Source organism: Anticarsia gemmatalis, chromosome 8 (assembly GCF_050436995.1).
Source record: "Anticarsia gemmatalis isolate Benzon Research Colony breed Stoneville strain chromosome 8, ilAntGemm2 primary, whole genome shotgun sequence".
Classification (NCBI taxonomy): Eukaryota; Metazoa; Arthropoda; class Insecta; order Lepidoptera; family Erebidae; genus Anticarsia; species Anticarsia gemmatalis.
The window spans coordinates 6,730,702-6,743,910 of NC_134752.1; the positions used below are offsets into that span (position 1 = coordinate 6,730,702).

At 33.3% G+C, this 13,209-nt stretch overlaps 5 protein-coding genes across 5 annotated transcripts; 2 read left to right on the top strand and 3 right to left on the bottom strand.

Annotated features, from left to right (window-relative positions):
- Positions 1–1,127: 1,127 nt before the first annotated feature.
- On the bottom strand, positions 1,128–2,523 carry mRpS7 (mitochondrial ribosomal protein S7). The gene is made up of 4 exons (XM_076116960.1): positions 2,372–2,523; positions 2,092–2,286; positions 1,770–2,004; positions 1,128–1,429 (listed from the first exon to the last, which is right to left on the bottom strand). Exons 1-4 carry the CDS (start codon positions 2,431–2,433, stop codon positions 1,211–1,213), a joined length of 711 nt encoding a protein of 236 aa, XP_075973075.1. The 5' UTR covers positions 2,434–2,523; the 3' UTR covers positions 1,128–1,210.
- A 267-nt stretch (positions 2,524–2,790) lies between these two features.
- Positions 2,791–4,203, bottom strand: Polr1F (RNA polymerase I subunit F). The gene is made up of 4 exons (XM_076116937.1): positions 3,918–4,203; positions 3,548–3,739; positions 3,313–3,465; positions 2,791–3,207 (listed from the first exon to the last, which is right to left on the bottom strand). The coding sequence occupies exons 1-4, from the start codon at positions 4,094–4,096 to the stop codon at positions 2,865–2,867; spliced, it is 867 nt and encodes a 288-aa protein (XP_075973052.1). The 5' UTR covers positions 4,097–4,203; the 3' UTR covers positions 2,791–2,864.
- Positions 4,204–4,539: 336 nt separating this feature from the next.
- Positions 4,540–9,281, top strand: LOC142974835 (dual specificity mitogen-activated protein kinase kinase 4-like). The gene is made up of 8 exons (XM_076117388.1): positions 4,540–4,781; positions 4,883–5,081; positions 5,195–5,347; positions 5,569–5,713; positions 6,157–6,326; positions 6,409–6,538; positions 6,831–7,051; positions 7,140–9,281. Exons 1-8 carry the CDS (start codon positions 4,739–4,741, stop codon positions 7,321–7,323), a joined length of 1,245 nt encoding a protein of 414 aa, XP_075973503.1. The 5' UTR covers positions 4,540–4,738; the 3' UTR covers positions 7,324–9,281.
- On the bottom strand, positions 9,185–10,112 carry LOC142974836 (transmembrane protein 186). Its single transcript, XM_076117389.1, has 2 exons — positions 9,792–10,112; positions 9,185–9,623 (listed from the first exon to the last, which is right to left on the bottom strand). The coding sequence occupies exons 1-2, from the start codon at positions 10,051–10,053 to the stop codon at positions 9,328–9,330; spliced, it is 558 nt and encodes a 185-aa protein (XP_075973504.1). The 5' UTR covers positions 10,054–10,112; the 3' UTR covers positions 9,185–9,327.
- Positions 10,113–10,385: 273 nt separating this feature from the next.
- LOC142974837 (transducin beta-like protein 3) lies at positions 10,386–13,188 on the top strand. Its single transcript, XM_076117390.1, has 2 exons — positions 10,386–10,627; positions 10,802–13,188. Exons 1-2 carry the CDS (start codon positions 10,605–10,607, stop codon positions 13,155–13,157), a joined length of 2,379 nt encoding a protein of 792 aa, XP_075973505.1. The 5' UTR covers positions 10,386–10,604; the 3' UTR covers positions 13,158–13,188.
- Positions 13,189–13,209: the final 21 nt, after the last annotated feature.

A 13,209-nucleotide genomic window follows, 5' to 3' on the forward strand; every position in this document is an offset into this window, starting at 1 on the left:
GTTAATTTTGTAAGCAAACAGAATAATTCGATAAAGGCAACATGATCAGACGACAAAGTTTTAAAGAGAGAACACCTGTAGGCTTAGTGGAATTAAAGAGAGTAATAGATTGCTGATGGATAAGTTTCATGGCTGCGTAACTAACCGAGCGCTACCACACACATGAGGCGTTCATACAGTTGCACTCATCGGCTTATTCGGCAGCTTTGCCACTAAGGTGACCGCTAACCAAACGATAAATAAATAACAACATAGGTACATACCAAAGTAGTCGCATTCCAAACATACATGACCAGCGCCCTCTAACGGTTTACACCTTAACTAACAAAGCCAGAAGCCCGATCCTGAATCGCGCAGTTTTACCGGCGAGTAAAACATATATTTCCAAAACAGTTACTGAAGGTTTATGCGACATGTTTCCACGACCGTAACCTTTAAAATTATTAGCAGTACTGATTTTTAATATGGCGTGCGACACGTGATATGTTATTTTTGATTTCATTAAATATTTGTTTTCCATGACTGTGTTGTTAAGAACAATCAATAATAAGTGAAAGCATAGTGCAAATGTATAATACAAGTAGCCATTTTTAACCAAAGCAATCAAAATGTCGAAATAATCAAATCAAGCTTTCGCATATCACTTACCCTTCTTTGTAGAAGTAAATAGGACAAACTATACTAACTATTTACAGCAATATTGTAACTGAATTACATATCTAAGAATATTTTTTACTATGTACTTCTTTCTATCTATACTAATATTATAAAGTTATACATATATTAGAATACGGGAATCAACGGATTTTACCTTAGAATGCCTGACGTTTCGGCGCAGGTTGCACTCACCGTGATCGCAGGCTTACTTTTTCTGTCAGTAGTAACAAAATATTTACTATAGCTAAAGTTATTACCATCTTACTCACAACTTAAACTATTTTGACTCTACTGTGGCTTTCAACTTACCTAATTCACCCATCTAATGAGACATGTATGTTTAAACTTGGATCAATGACCATATGAAACCTGTCAATTTCATCCCATTATAATACTACCACCTCAGTCAGTGGAGTTAGTCTGCTGTAAGTTTTACTATAAGTTGTACAAATAAAACAACCATATTATAAACTACTATGTAATTACATACTTTAATATTACACCATAAAGGCTCACAATACATTATTCACTAATAAATAAGATATATTACTTCTTACTGCCATCTGTAATGTGCATATGCACGGTTGGCTTCACATTGGCGATGCAAATCCTGTTTTCTTTTAACTACTTTACCAGAATTATTTGCAGCATCAAGTAGTTCCCAAGCAAATTGTTCTGGGAAATGCACTGTCCTCTCTTTTTCATAAGTTGCATCTAACAACCATTTAATTGCTAAAAACAAGGATCTCTGTTCTGTTATTGGACCAGGCACCTGTAAATAAAATTAATAGTTAGATTAGTAATAAATAGAAAAAACAAATATATAGTAGCAAGTGGTTTTATAGTCTCTGCCAACCCCTTAGAGAAGGTGGTGGGTATTCATGTATGTAATATAGATACCCCATAGATGCACATACCATCTGTTAAATGAATTAATAAGAACAATTACATTCCTCAAATTTCTAACTAAATGAAACTTGACAAACTAAAATAGGCATACAAGTTATCATAGCCACTTCAGGAAAATTTTGTTATTAATCTATGACATTACAATTGTGTATTACTCATGGTATGTGTAATAAAACTATAAAATAGATAATATAACAAATTACCTGATATGTGATACCGCCTCTTTTAGTGGGTGACAATTGAAGTAATGGCTTGCAGTTCTCAACAGCCTTATGCAGAATTTTCTTAGGGTCTAATTCTATTTTGGCTTTTTCTTCTGGAGTTGCAGCTAAATGATAACGTTCAATCTGTTTCCTCTTGATATTTTCAAAAGCTTTTTCTACAAGCGACCGCGCTAGCTTCTTTTTGCCCATTTCCATTACATGATTTATGACTTTGCTAAAAGTATAAATTGTGAATTAGATGATACAGTTATATACACGTTACTGTAGCAATTATTATCACATGACTTAGTTTAATCCTTACTTTACTAGTGGATCATGGTATATGGAACTGGTTTGGTATACCGCTGGTGGTTTAACCGGCAGGGCTGCTATTTTTGTCAGTTCCGAATTTTCAATCAATTTTGCTTGATCTTCTTTCCTGAATACTGGATTTTGGTAAAAGGCAGGAAAACTAGTCGGTTTTGCGTATTCTCTACATTGTACAAGGCCTGCAAATCTGATAAAAAGCATACATTAACACAACAATCACAACGATCGTACGTTCGCAACGATGATCATTAGAATTCTGTAATTTTAAATACCTGGGAAGCGGTAAGTACTGCCACGACAAACATTTATTTATCATTCTTATATTATTAGCCATGGCCTAACGAGTTTTATTGGTTTTTTATTATGTATTGAATTCTCCCTCAATCAACATAACCTCACTTATTTGACATTACTGACGGAAATGGACTATGACAAGTATATGACAGCTGCCACTGTCATACATAGATAAGGATTTTTTTTTTAATAATACATTTATTTTGGGGCACTGGTAATGTATTGTTATTTGATTTTGTGTCGCGGAAAAAGAGGTACCCAGATGGTTTTTTACGGGTCTAACAACTGTGTGGATAGACGCAACCACTATTACTACTGCACTGAGTTGCCACTAACCGGCAGGTCTCTAAAATTATACTTAGGGCTAATCCTATGAAGGAGACAAAAAAAACTGAAGTGTATAAAAAAAGTATATTTAAATAAAACAATACTCTAAATTTATTGGTACAATACGAAAAACAATAGTTTTAATTAATATTGTACGTCGCGTTTGTGTTTTTTAGGAGGTTTTTCTGCTATCTTCTGATCAGTTTCATGAATTCTGCTTTGTCGCTTGACTTTGTTTCTTTCCCCTACAATAAGCTCGCTGTCAATATTTTTCGCCTTAGATGAACCTGATTTTCCATTAATAGCGTGACTTTCTCCTAGTTTCTTAGCAGTTGTTTTGGATGTTGAACGAGGAAGGCCATCTCCAATTTCTTTCTGACTGTAAGGCTTAGTTTTGTCAAAATCAACATAGGACACATGTATTGATTGTGAAGGTTTAGGTTCTGCACCTTCATCATCATCCCCATCAGGGCCCAATTTGGCACAGCTGAAATGATAATATTGGTAAGTAAGGGTAGAGCAGGATACATATTAAAAATATGATGGTACAGATACGGAGCATTAAAAATGTAATATAATAAGTACTAAATACCTTTCATCAAGTTCGCCCCTGATGTAAGGTAAGGCTCCATAAAGGTCTAAGACAACTATCCTAAAAGTAACTTCTTGTCCTTCCTTAATGTTAGAACCCACCCACATGTTTCCTGGCTCCTCTGTTGGTCTTGGAATAACCACATTGAAAACTCTAAAACATACACAAGTTATTAATAGACTGTTCAAGAAAAGATGCATTATGAGTGTGCAGAACTTTTGTTATCAAATCTCACCTGTGCACAAGTATGCCTAGATGTGTTGTACTTTTTTTGTTGACAATACCAGTAAGGGTGGCACCAACGTGTGGTCGAAATATAAAGTAGTCTGCTTGTACTTGAAAGTGGATGTCTGCATTGTCATTCCTGATGGTACCAACATTCTGCAGTATTCTCAAATTTTTATAACTTAAAAGTATTCCATTAAACCTGAAACAACATAAAAAGTACAATGTTTTAAGTGAATCTTACTCTGTTCTTGCACAATATTATCTTGAAACATAATGTTGTGCAAGGATACCTTACACTTACATAGATTTATGCTTTGTAAGCAATAATTATTATGCTAAGAGGTAACAACGATACTTTAGAAATATAGCATACTCACTCTTTGTCAAATTTGCCAATTTTGTAATCCAATAAATTCTTTATAGATTCCTTGAGGTTTCCAAGACACCAAGGCTGTAACGCCAGGTTTTGTGTCACTTTTTTTTCCACAATACATGAGTTGTTATCAGAAGCTAATCTTTTTAACTCTTTGACATCAAATTTTATAATTGTTGACATGTTTGCCGCCGCATGTGAAATAAAAACGTAAGTAAATTTTATATTTTATTTATTCGACGTTGTTTTGACATTACCAGATCCCAATTATCTGTCAAATGTATGTTTTTTATTTTTCCCAAACACGATCCAAAGACAATCACAGGCCACAACACAACCTTGATGCATTCCACTAATAGCTATCATAGCTACCCCTAATAAAATAGAAACGAATTCATGAGAGACCGTGATCACTTAAGGACAAATTATTACGCTGTAGTAAATTATTTTATATACCTTATGAATAATAATGAATAAATAGCTCTATCGAATTTTTTGAACCAATTGGAGTGATTAAGTTTTATAAGTTCAGTTTAGTTTTATTCAGGTCTTTTGTGTACAATAAGCTTTATGTCAAAACAAAAAACTACCTCACAGCCATTGTCTATGTTTGTAAACCACAGATTATATCAATAATGTTCTGTCAAACTTATGCTATCGTATCCTAAGTTGTCGATAGGTACGATGCTTACATTCGACATTATATTTACATGGCATATTATGAAAACGTGACCAATTTCGTATTTTAAACCTTCAAATGGAGAATTGGAAACCTGTAATTTGCACCAAAGAATAGTGACAACTATATAAATCCTAATTTTTTACATGTTAAAAATGTCGAAGAATGGCGAAGTGTCATCAAACCAAGGTAATCACATAGAAATAAATAAACGTTTCAGGAGTTAAGTTAGTGCTTATTTCAATTACTTTCATATTTAAAATATTAATGAATGTCGTTGATTTATCTAGGTCCTAGTAGACCGACTATGCCCAAACCAGAATTGAATTTATTTGGGCAAGAGAAGCGCAAAGGATTAAATCTACAGATAGGAGGTGGTCCTTCAAGTGAAGGTGCAGCTTTTATGCCATTTACTCCTAATCCAGTCCCTATACCAAGACCTCGAGTGCCATCACGAACTATAAGAGATGTACTGCCAGAGAATACAAGGTAAATCAAAATCGTCTTTCTATGGTACTAAGAGATATGTGTAACATTGATTGTGCTTTCTTCTTCGAATAAATACTTTTGTGAGATAATTAAAACATACAAACAACTTTCAGGGATAGATGTAGAATATATCCATCTATGCAGTCATCAGGCAAATTGCAGCTATCAGCTACAGAAATATATGATTTCACAGCAGATGATTTACAAGATCTTGGTGAAATAGGTAGAGGAGCATTTGGAGCTGTAAATAAAATGGTCCACAGAAAGTAAGATCAACTATAAACTTATATACTTGCCATGTTACTCAATAGGTCAATAATTGTGTACAATAAAGTGTGTTATAGTGGCAGTCCAGTAAAACTATCTACAATGACAAACAGGTTGTTATTTACACAATAATCATGTCTATATATTTTCTGATGGTAGCATACGAATTAAGGCCTAAGTGGGCTGAATATTTTGATACAATATTTATCCATGTTTGCAGAACAAATCGTGTAATGGCAGTGAAGCGTATCCGCTCCACAGTTGATGAGAAGGAACAGAAGCAGCTGCTCATGGACCTTGAAGTTGTAATGAAAAGCAATGAATGTGTGTACATTGTACAGTTCTATGGAGCATTATTTAAAGAGGTACTGTATTCTTTATACAGGTATTATATAGAGTTCATTGTTTAGCAATTCTATGTTTTGTTTTAATGTTTTATGACTGAAAAATATTTCATATGTACTGTGTCCTATGTATTTTAAAACTGGTACCAATTTCTTGACACATTGGCAAATTGCTCTTGAATACTTTCTAAGTACTGTACTGACTCAGAAGTTACAAATGTTAATTATGGTTGGTTGCACTTGAACTAATGAATTGAGTACTTTTAAATCTATAATAATAGTCAATCTACTGTTTTATGTTATGACACATAAATAGCAGAGCAACATTGATAATATGTAAAATATTGTGGTATTTCACATATTTGTGATACTTGTTCTAAATATTTAACCACATTTAATTGGATGCTGTCCAAGAATTTCAATCTCAAATCAGTGACAGTATAATTTCAATTGTGATGTTCCAGGGTGACTGTTGGATCTGCATGGAGTTAATGGACACATCATTAGATAAATTTTATAAGTTTATATGTGAAAGAATGCAAACTCGAATACCTGAAACCATTCTAGCTAAAATAACACTTGCAACAGTCAAAGCTTTAAATTACTTAAAAGAGAAACTAAAAATAATTCATAGGTAAGTTGAAGTAAATAAAAAGTATTGTTTGTTAAAATATGGTGGCTGAATATACAACTAATTATGATTTTTATTTATACAGAGATGTTAAGCCATCAAACATATTAATGGATAGGAGAGGAAATATAAAATTATGTGATTTTGGTATATCTGGAAAACTAGTAGATTCAATAGCACGCACACGAGATGCTGGCTGCAGACCTTATATGGCAGTAAGTATAGTGCTCACCTAATAAATCATTAATCTCTTCCTTGTGATTTCTTTTTATCTGTGTTGATACCAACTCTCATGGAGCTATACTTTCGTAGCTTTGCCTTCGATATCCAGACAAAATTGTTAGCCAAGGATAAAAATATTGCTAGATGATAAAACTTAGCCTTGCTGTTATTGATTTTTTTATCAATAATTTAAGAAAATAATAATCCTATATTAAATATCTCATATTTGTGTGTTCTCCAAACAATTTGACCTGAAAATGTTACTTAAATAAAATATTCTTACAGCCAGAACGTATTGACCCCGGGCGGGCACGTGGCTACGACGTGCGGTCTGACGTGTGGTCGCTCGGCATCACGTTGATGGAGGTAGCGACCGGCGCCTTCCCTTACCCGCGTTGGGGATCCGTGTTCGAACAACTACAACAAGTGGTACAAGGTGATCCGCCAAGACTCACCAATACCAACAACGCGTTCTCAAATAACTTCGTCAATTTTGTTAACACTTGGTTTGTATGACTTACACAGTTAGCTGTTTATTAATATACTTATTGCTTATATTATATGATGTATTATTATTTTATTTTGTGATTACAGCCTCATAAAAGAAGAAAATCAGCGACCAAAATATAACAGGTTATTGGAGCATCCATTCATCAAAGGCATTGACCAGAGCAGAGTTGATGTGGCCGCCTATGTTTGTGAGATACTAGAAGCCATGGAACGTAATGGAGTGAGTCCGTTTACTACAGACCAGCCTGCACAGGCTTGGGTCGATTAATTATCAGTAATGTTCGTGTGGGATATTGTTTAATTAATATTAACTTGATAACACCAATACACACATGCAATATTTTACCATAGATTTTTATAAATTTAAATTCTGCTCAAGGAATATTTAAATTGATTGTGGTGAAGATACCAAATGAATACTACCTATTAGCTCCCCTAAAGGTTGGTCGTAATAATATATGCATTGTTTTATGAACAGCTTCAATGTTACTGATTCTTCATTACTTAATGAGCTGTAAAAGTTGATAGACTCGTGACTAATATTGTTATTTGTATGACGTCAAAGATTAGCAGCATCCTTGTCTTGTTGTAACATATTAATTTGGTATCTTCAAAAATAGGCTTTGAGATTTTAGTGACCAATCAGACTAGAGAATTTTAGTCAGGGAACACTAAAATTTCATTGGGCATATGTACACTCATGTTGAAAGGCTATGTTAAAATATCATATTAGTTAACAGTTGTAATTAATATAATAGGCACCAAAACATTTACTGTGTAGTACATGTTAGGGCAAGTAGGAAAATTGTTCATTGCCGTGATATTTGTAAAAATAAAATGTGATTGTGTTTTGTTAGAAGTGTAATATAATAATATACTTACCCATAAACTTTGCAAAGTTTGTTGTAAGTTGATCATCAACATAAATATAGATGAATTTTCTTAATACTGGAAAAATATACTGTAAATTCTTTTAACAAACTCTAGTAAAACTCAATGTTTCATATGATATGAAAAGTATCAGTTAATGATAGAGTGAGCTTATAGATTTTGTTGTAGACACTCAGCATCTATATTTTTGATGGTGATTGAAATTTCGTCAATACATTTAATAACATACTTACCATAATATATGTACACCATCACTTAATGCAAAGGCACATCACATGCAGCCAGTTAGTTACCGAATATAAAAAACATCTGTGTTTATTATTTATAGTTTGCCATATGCATTTCTAAAAGGAAAATATTACAAAATATTCCATCATGTTAAAAAATCAGATCATCATTGCTTTGAAGAATAAAGTTTAATAATGGAAGGGATTTTGTGGTGACAATAATATGTCAGTCTAATTATAAAGATGAGTGTAATGGTATTAATTATAAAAATAATGGCTTGCATCCACACATTAAAACAATATTCTGTTGAAGTTAAATTATGTAAAATATTTTTTCACTGTTACCACCAAAATAATACAAGATGACATTATCCAGTGGTTAGCATTTAATGGAAGAGACAATCAATAGTTTTTTTTATTCAAAGCATTCTTATTTCACTATATGTTTGAAAGGAAAGCAAATTTTATGAGGAATAACTCAAATGCTACTGCTGGTAATACTATTTATCATGTGTGTTTTAGTTCCACCTTGGACTTGTTGTGTGGTTTAAATTGCTTATATATGGTATACTTATTTGTCTGGCTGACTGAAATGTTTGGGATAGGAAATGGATCATTTATAGGTGATTTTATAAATTTGTATATACCAACTATTATTATGAATTTTTAGCATTATTATATGTTATTGTTAACCATTATTTGGTTAAGTTCTGCCAACTAATTTGATTATGTCTTATTGATACTTTGCTTTTCTGCTTCATTCTATTTATTTATAAAATCAATCAATGAGCTTACAAGGACTGCTTCAAAACTGAAGTTATTATAAACAAAGTTTTTGATAAGTTAATGTTAAGATGTCAATAATAGCTAAATAATTATTATGGTTGTATGTTACTTTTATTTTGTCAAGCTATAGTCTACATGCATCATGCTGCTGATGTAACACATACACAATCTAGATTCACACGGTTGAACTTGTTTTATTAATTATAGGGAAAAAAACCACTTGCAATTGTTTTAACAGTGTATTTAATCTAAATTTCACCTATTTATAAGATTTGGTTCTCAATACTACTGTATGTTAAGGAGTAGATTGATAACACTATGACTTGGTTGTTTTCTTCATTACCCTTATCTCTTCAGAAGAATGTATATCATTCTAAAACTTGACCTATTTTTTTAGCATTTAGAACATTTCCAAACTTGATAAATAACTTATATTTTGTACCATCTGCGAGTTGTGGTGTCAGATAAAGTGCATCCAAAAGTTTGGGGCTCATATCAAGTAATGGTATCCAATCATCTGCAGGTACTATTCTGTCAATCCTTTTACCCCAAAAGTCCATTGATGATATTTTCACTTGTGTATTATCTTCACTAATGTAAATAAAACCAATTGTATTTCTAAAAGGTAAGGTAGCCACTGATAGTACTGCAGCACCTGTAAGACCTGTAACCATAAGACAGCAACTATAGTATGACCTTATTGTAGAATGGATGTTGTGAATGAACCATATTCAAATCTGAAATAATATAAATAGGTGATAGACTTGTATATTTTTTAAAATAAGATTTGTCACCAAACTTCACAGAACTATTGGTTGCACAATTTACTTACCAATATAACTCGCTGTTAGAAGAGTGCCCGAGGGAACTGCATTCAATGCTTCCAATATACCGCTGCCAGGTATGGCTACAGAAGCTCCTAATATTTGATAAACTTTAAGTCTATTCAGGATTGAAACATATTTTATAGTGGGAAAAGTAAAAACTGTCTCGAACTTAATTGCTGAAGATTTGGAGGTATCTTCTTTTATAGTGCAAAGACATCTATCGGCGGTGAGGCGACATTTCGCAAATTTCCTAAATATCTTGTACATTTTGCATTAATTTATTATTCTGTAGAAAACCTTTTACAACCTCTATAAAATCATATGTTTTTGACAATTCACATTGACAGGTAAAATAGTCGTTTAGGAATGTGTGTTGATTGAATAACTGAAAAGTAGACTGCAGAAATGCAATTTTTTGGAGTTACCAAGTTTATGCACTACCCATTCTAATCTATTAAAATGTAATGTTCATAGGTACGCTTCGGCGCAATTAAGCTGATAATTTTGATGAATCTGTAATTTATTAGTAATTAGCTTTTATGTTTATGCCAGCGTAGTGAGTAATGTTCTTGAACTGACATTTTAGTGTCAATACTGTCAAACTTAAACATTCAAGCATGCGTTTGTTATTGTGCTAAGTAAAAGTTTTGAATATAACCAAATTACGATTGCTATAATATATTGTTTTTCTCAATGTTAATAACGATTTAATTTTCGTCAGAATATCAATTACTAGATCAAATAACTAGCAAAGTCTGTTCTGCTAGTTTCACTGAATACTATATAGTGGTACTTGTTAGGTTAAGTGTTTGGTAAACATGTCGAGTTCATTGAAAGAAATGTAAGTATTTCACTTTCATGCTACTTAATTTACTACCATTGCAATAATAAATAAACTTTAATTTAGAAGACTTTGTGTTTTAGACATAGTTCATAATATGACATATTGTGGAATCATTATTTGAGCATTCTTGTATCGAAATGTTCTATACCTTTTTATTTTATGATATTTCAGATATGAAAAAACGGCAGAGTACACTGCATTCTACACCGGTGGAGACATACAATGGACTTCAGATGGTGTACACCTTCTGTGCCAGTGTGAGGATGTTGTCAAAGTGGTTGATATCAACACATTTTCAACAACACATGTCATTGGACAAGCAGAAGAAGATGGTGAGCCTGATCAAATTTACACTTTTCAAATATCTCATAACAATAAATTGGTACTCAGTGCACACAAAAGTGGTCTGATGAAACTATGGGATCGAGAAACTGGAGTACAGCAGAAGATTTGGAGATCAGGCCATAAGGGACCTGTTGCTAGATTAGCTTTTGACCAAACAGATGAATATGTAGCCTCTGGAGGTTCTGATGGTAACATCAGGCTATGGGATTTGGCTCACAATACTTGTACTAGTAGTCTACGAGGTGCCATGGGTGTTTTCTCTGTATTAAAGTATCATCCAGACATATCCAAGGAGCTTGTGTTTGGAGCAGCTGATGACACTAAAATCAGATCATGGAACTGTAAAACTGGGAAAGAACATGTTGTATATTCTGGACATTTCAGTAAAATAACATCTTTACAATTTACTCCAGATGGTGAATATATGGTTAGTTCAGGTAGAGACCGGGTCTTGATATTGTGGAACTTGAATGAGAGCAAAGCAATCAGAGTTTTGCCTGTGTATGAGAGTATTGAAGCTACTGTGCTCTTGCCTCCTTCATTTAAAATACCCAACTTTAAAAAGAAATTAGAGACAGAGGGTATTTATGTTGCTTGTGCTGGTGAGAAAGGTGTGGTCAAAGTGTGGAATATGTTGATGAGCCGTGTAATGTATGAACAGAACAATAGTCTTGTATCCCCAGCAGCTGAAGAAGGTGGGCTGGCCATTACACATTTACTCTTCAATGAATTAAGAAATGTACTGTCTGTAGTCACAGCAGACCACAATATTATTATTCATGATCTAGAAACATTTAATTGTAAAAAGCAGTTAATTGGTTTTACGGATGAAGTACTTGACATCATATTTGTTGGAAAGGAAGAAAAGCATATGGTAGTAGCAACAAATAGTCAAGATTTGAAATATTACGAAATTGATAACATGAATTGCCAAATATTGAAAGGTCACACTGATATAGTTTTAGCCCTAGCTTGTTTTCCAACTAAGCAAGAGATGTTTGTGTCATCAAGTAAAGATAACTCTGTAAGAGTTTGGCTGCAAGACATTGAAAATGGAGTTACTTGCATTGCAGTTGGAGCAAGACATACAGCATCTGTTGGATCAGTATTTACTTCACAGACTTCAAATGATTTTTTTGCTTCTGTTAGTCAGGACAACTGTCTGAAAGTGTGGAGTGTAACAAAGGACTTGTCTACCACTGAACAGAAGATAAAATCAACCTATACAGAACTTGCTCACCAGATGGATATAAATTGTGTTTCTGTGTCACCTAATGATAAAATGATTGCAACTGGTTCTCAAGATAAAACTGCTAAGTTATGGTCAGAAGAATTGACATTATTAGGTATTCTAAAAGGACATAGAAGAGGTGTATGGTGTGTTAAATTTTCTCCTGTTGATCAAGTTGTGTTGACATCTTCAGCAGATAGTACAATAAAATTATGGTCCTTAGCAGACTTGAGCTGTCTAAAAACATTTGAAGGGCATGAAAGTTCAGTTTTGAAAATTGAATTTTTGAGTAGAGGACAACAAATATTGTCTAGTGGAGCCGATGGACTTGTAAAACTTTGGAATATAAAAACATCTGAAAGCAAAATGTCTTTGGATAACCATGATGGCAAAGTATGGTCTTTAGCAGTTAACAAGGCTGAGTCCATCGTCATAACTGGTGGCTCTGATTCAAAACTCGTAAAGCTAAAAGATGTCACAGCAGAAAGGAAGGAGCAGTTAGCTAAAGAAAGAGAAGAAATGATATTACAAGAACAAGAACTAATGAACTTGTTGCATGATAAACAATTGATTAAGGCCCTCAGATTGGCATTACGTATGCAGCGGCCTATGCATGTTTTAAAGATAGTTAATGAGGTTTTAAAGGGTGGTAATGAGAAACTCTATGAAACACTGAAAGAAATCAATCATACGCAAAAAGAAACTCTACTTAAGTTTGCTGCCGAATGGAATACGAATAACAAAAACTGCCACGCAGCGCAACTTGTGTTCAACATCTTAGCTCCGGAAATAATTTCAGGGAATCTTAAAGTTCCTGCTTTGGCTAGTTTTATTGAAGGTGCCTTACCATATACAGAAAGACATTTTGAAAGATTGACTAATCTTTTACAAGACCTAAACTTTATTACTTACACTGTAAATTGTATGCAGCCTCATGCTGTTTCTCAATAGTGTATAAAAGTTAGAATAAAAATGTGTACACCCCAAATTTTACTTTAATTTG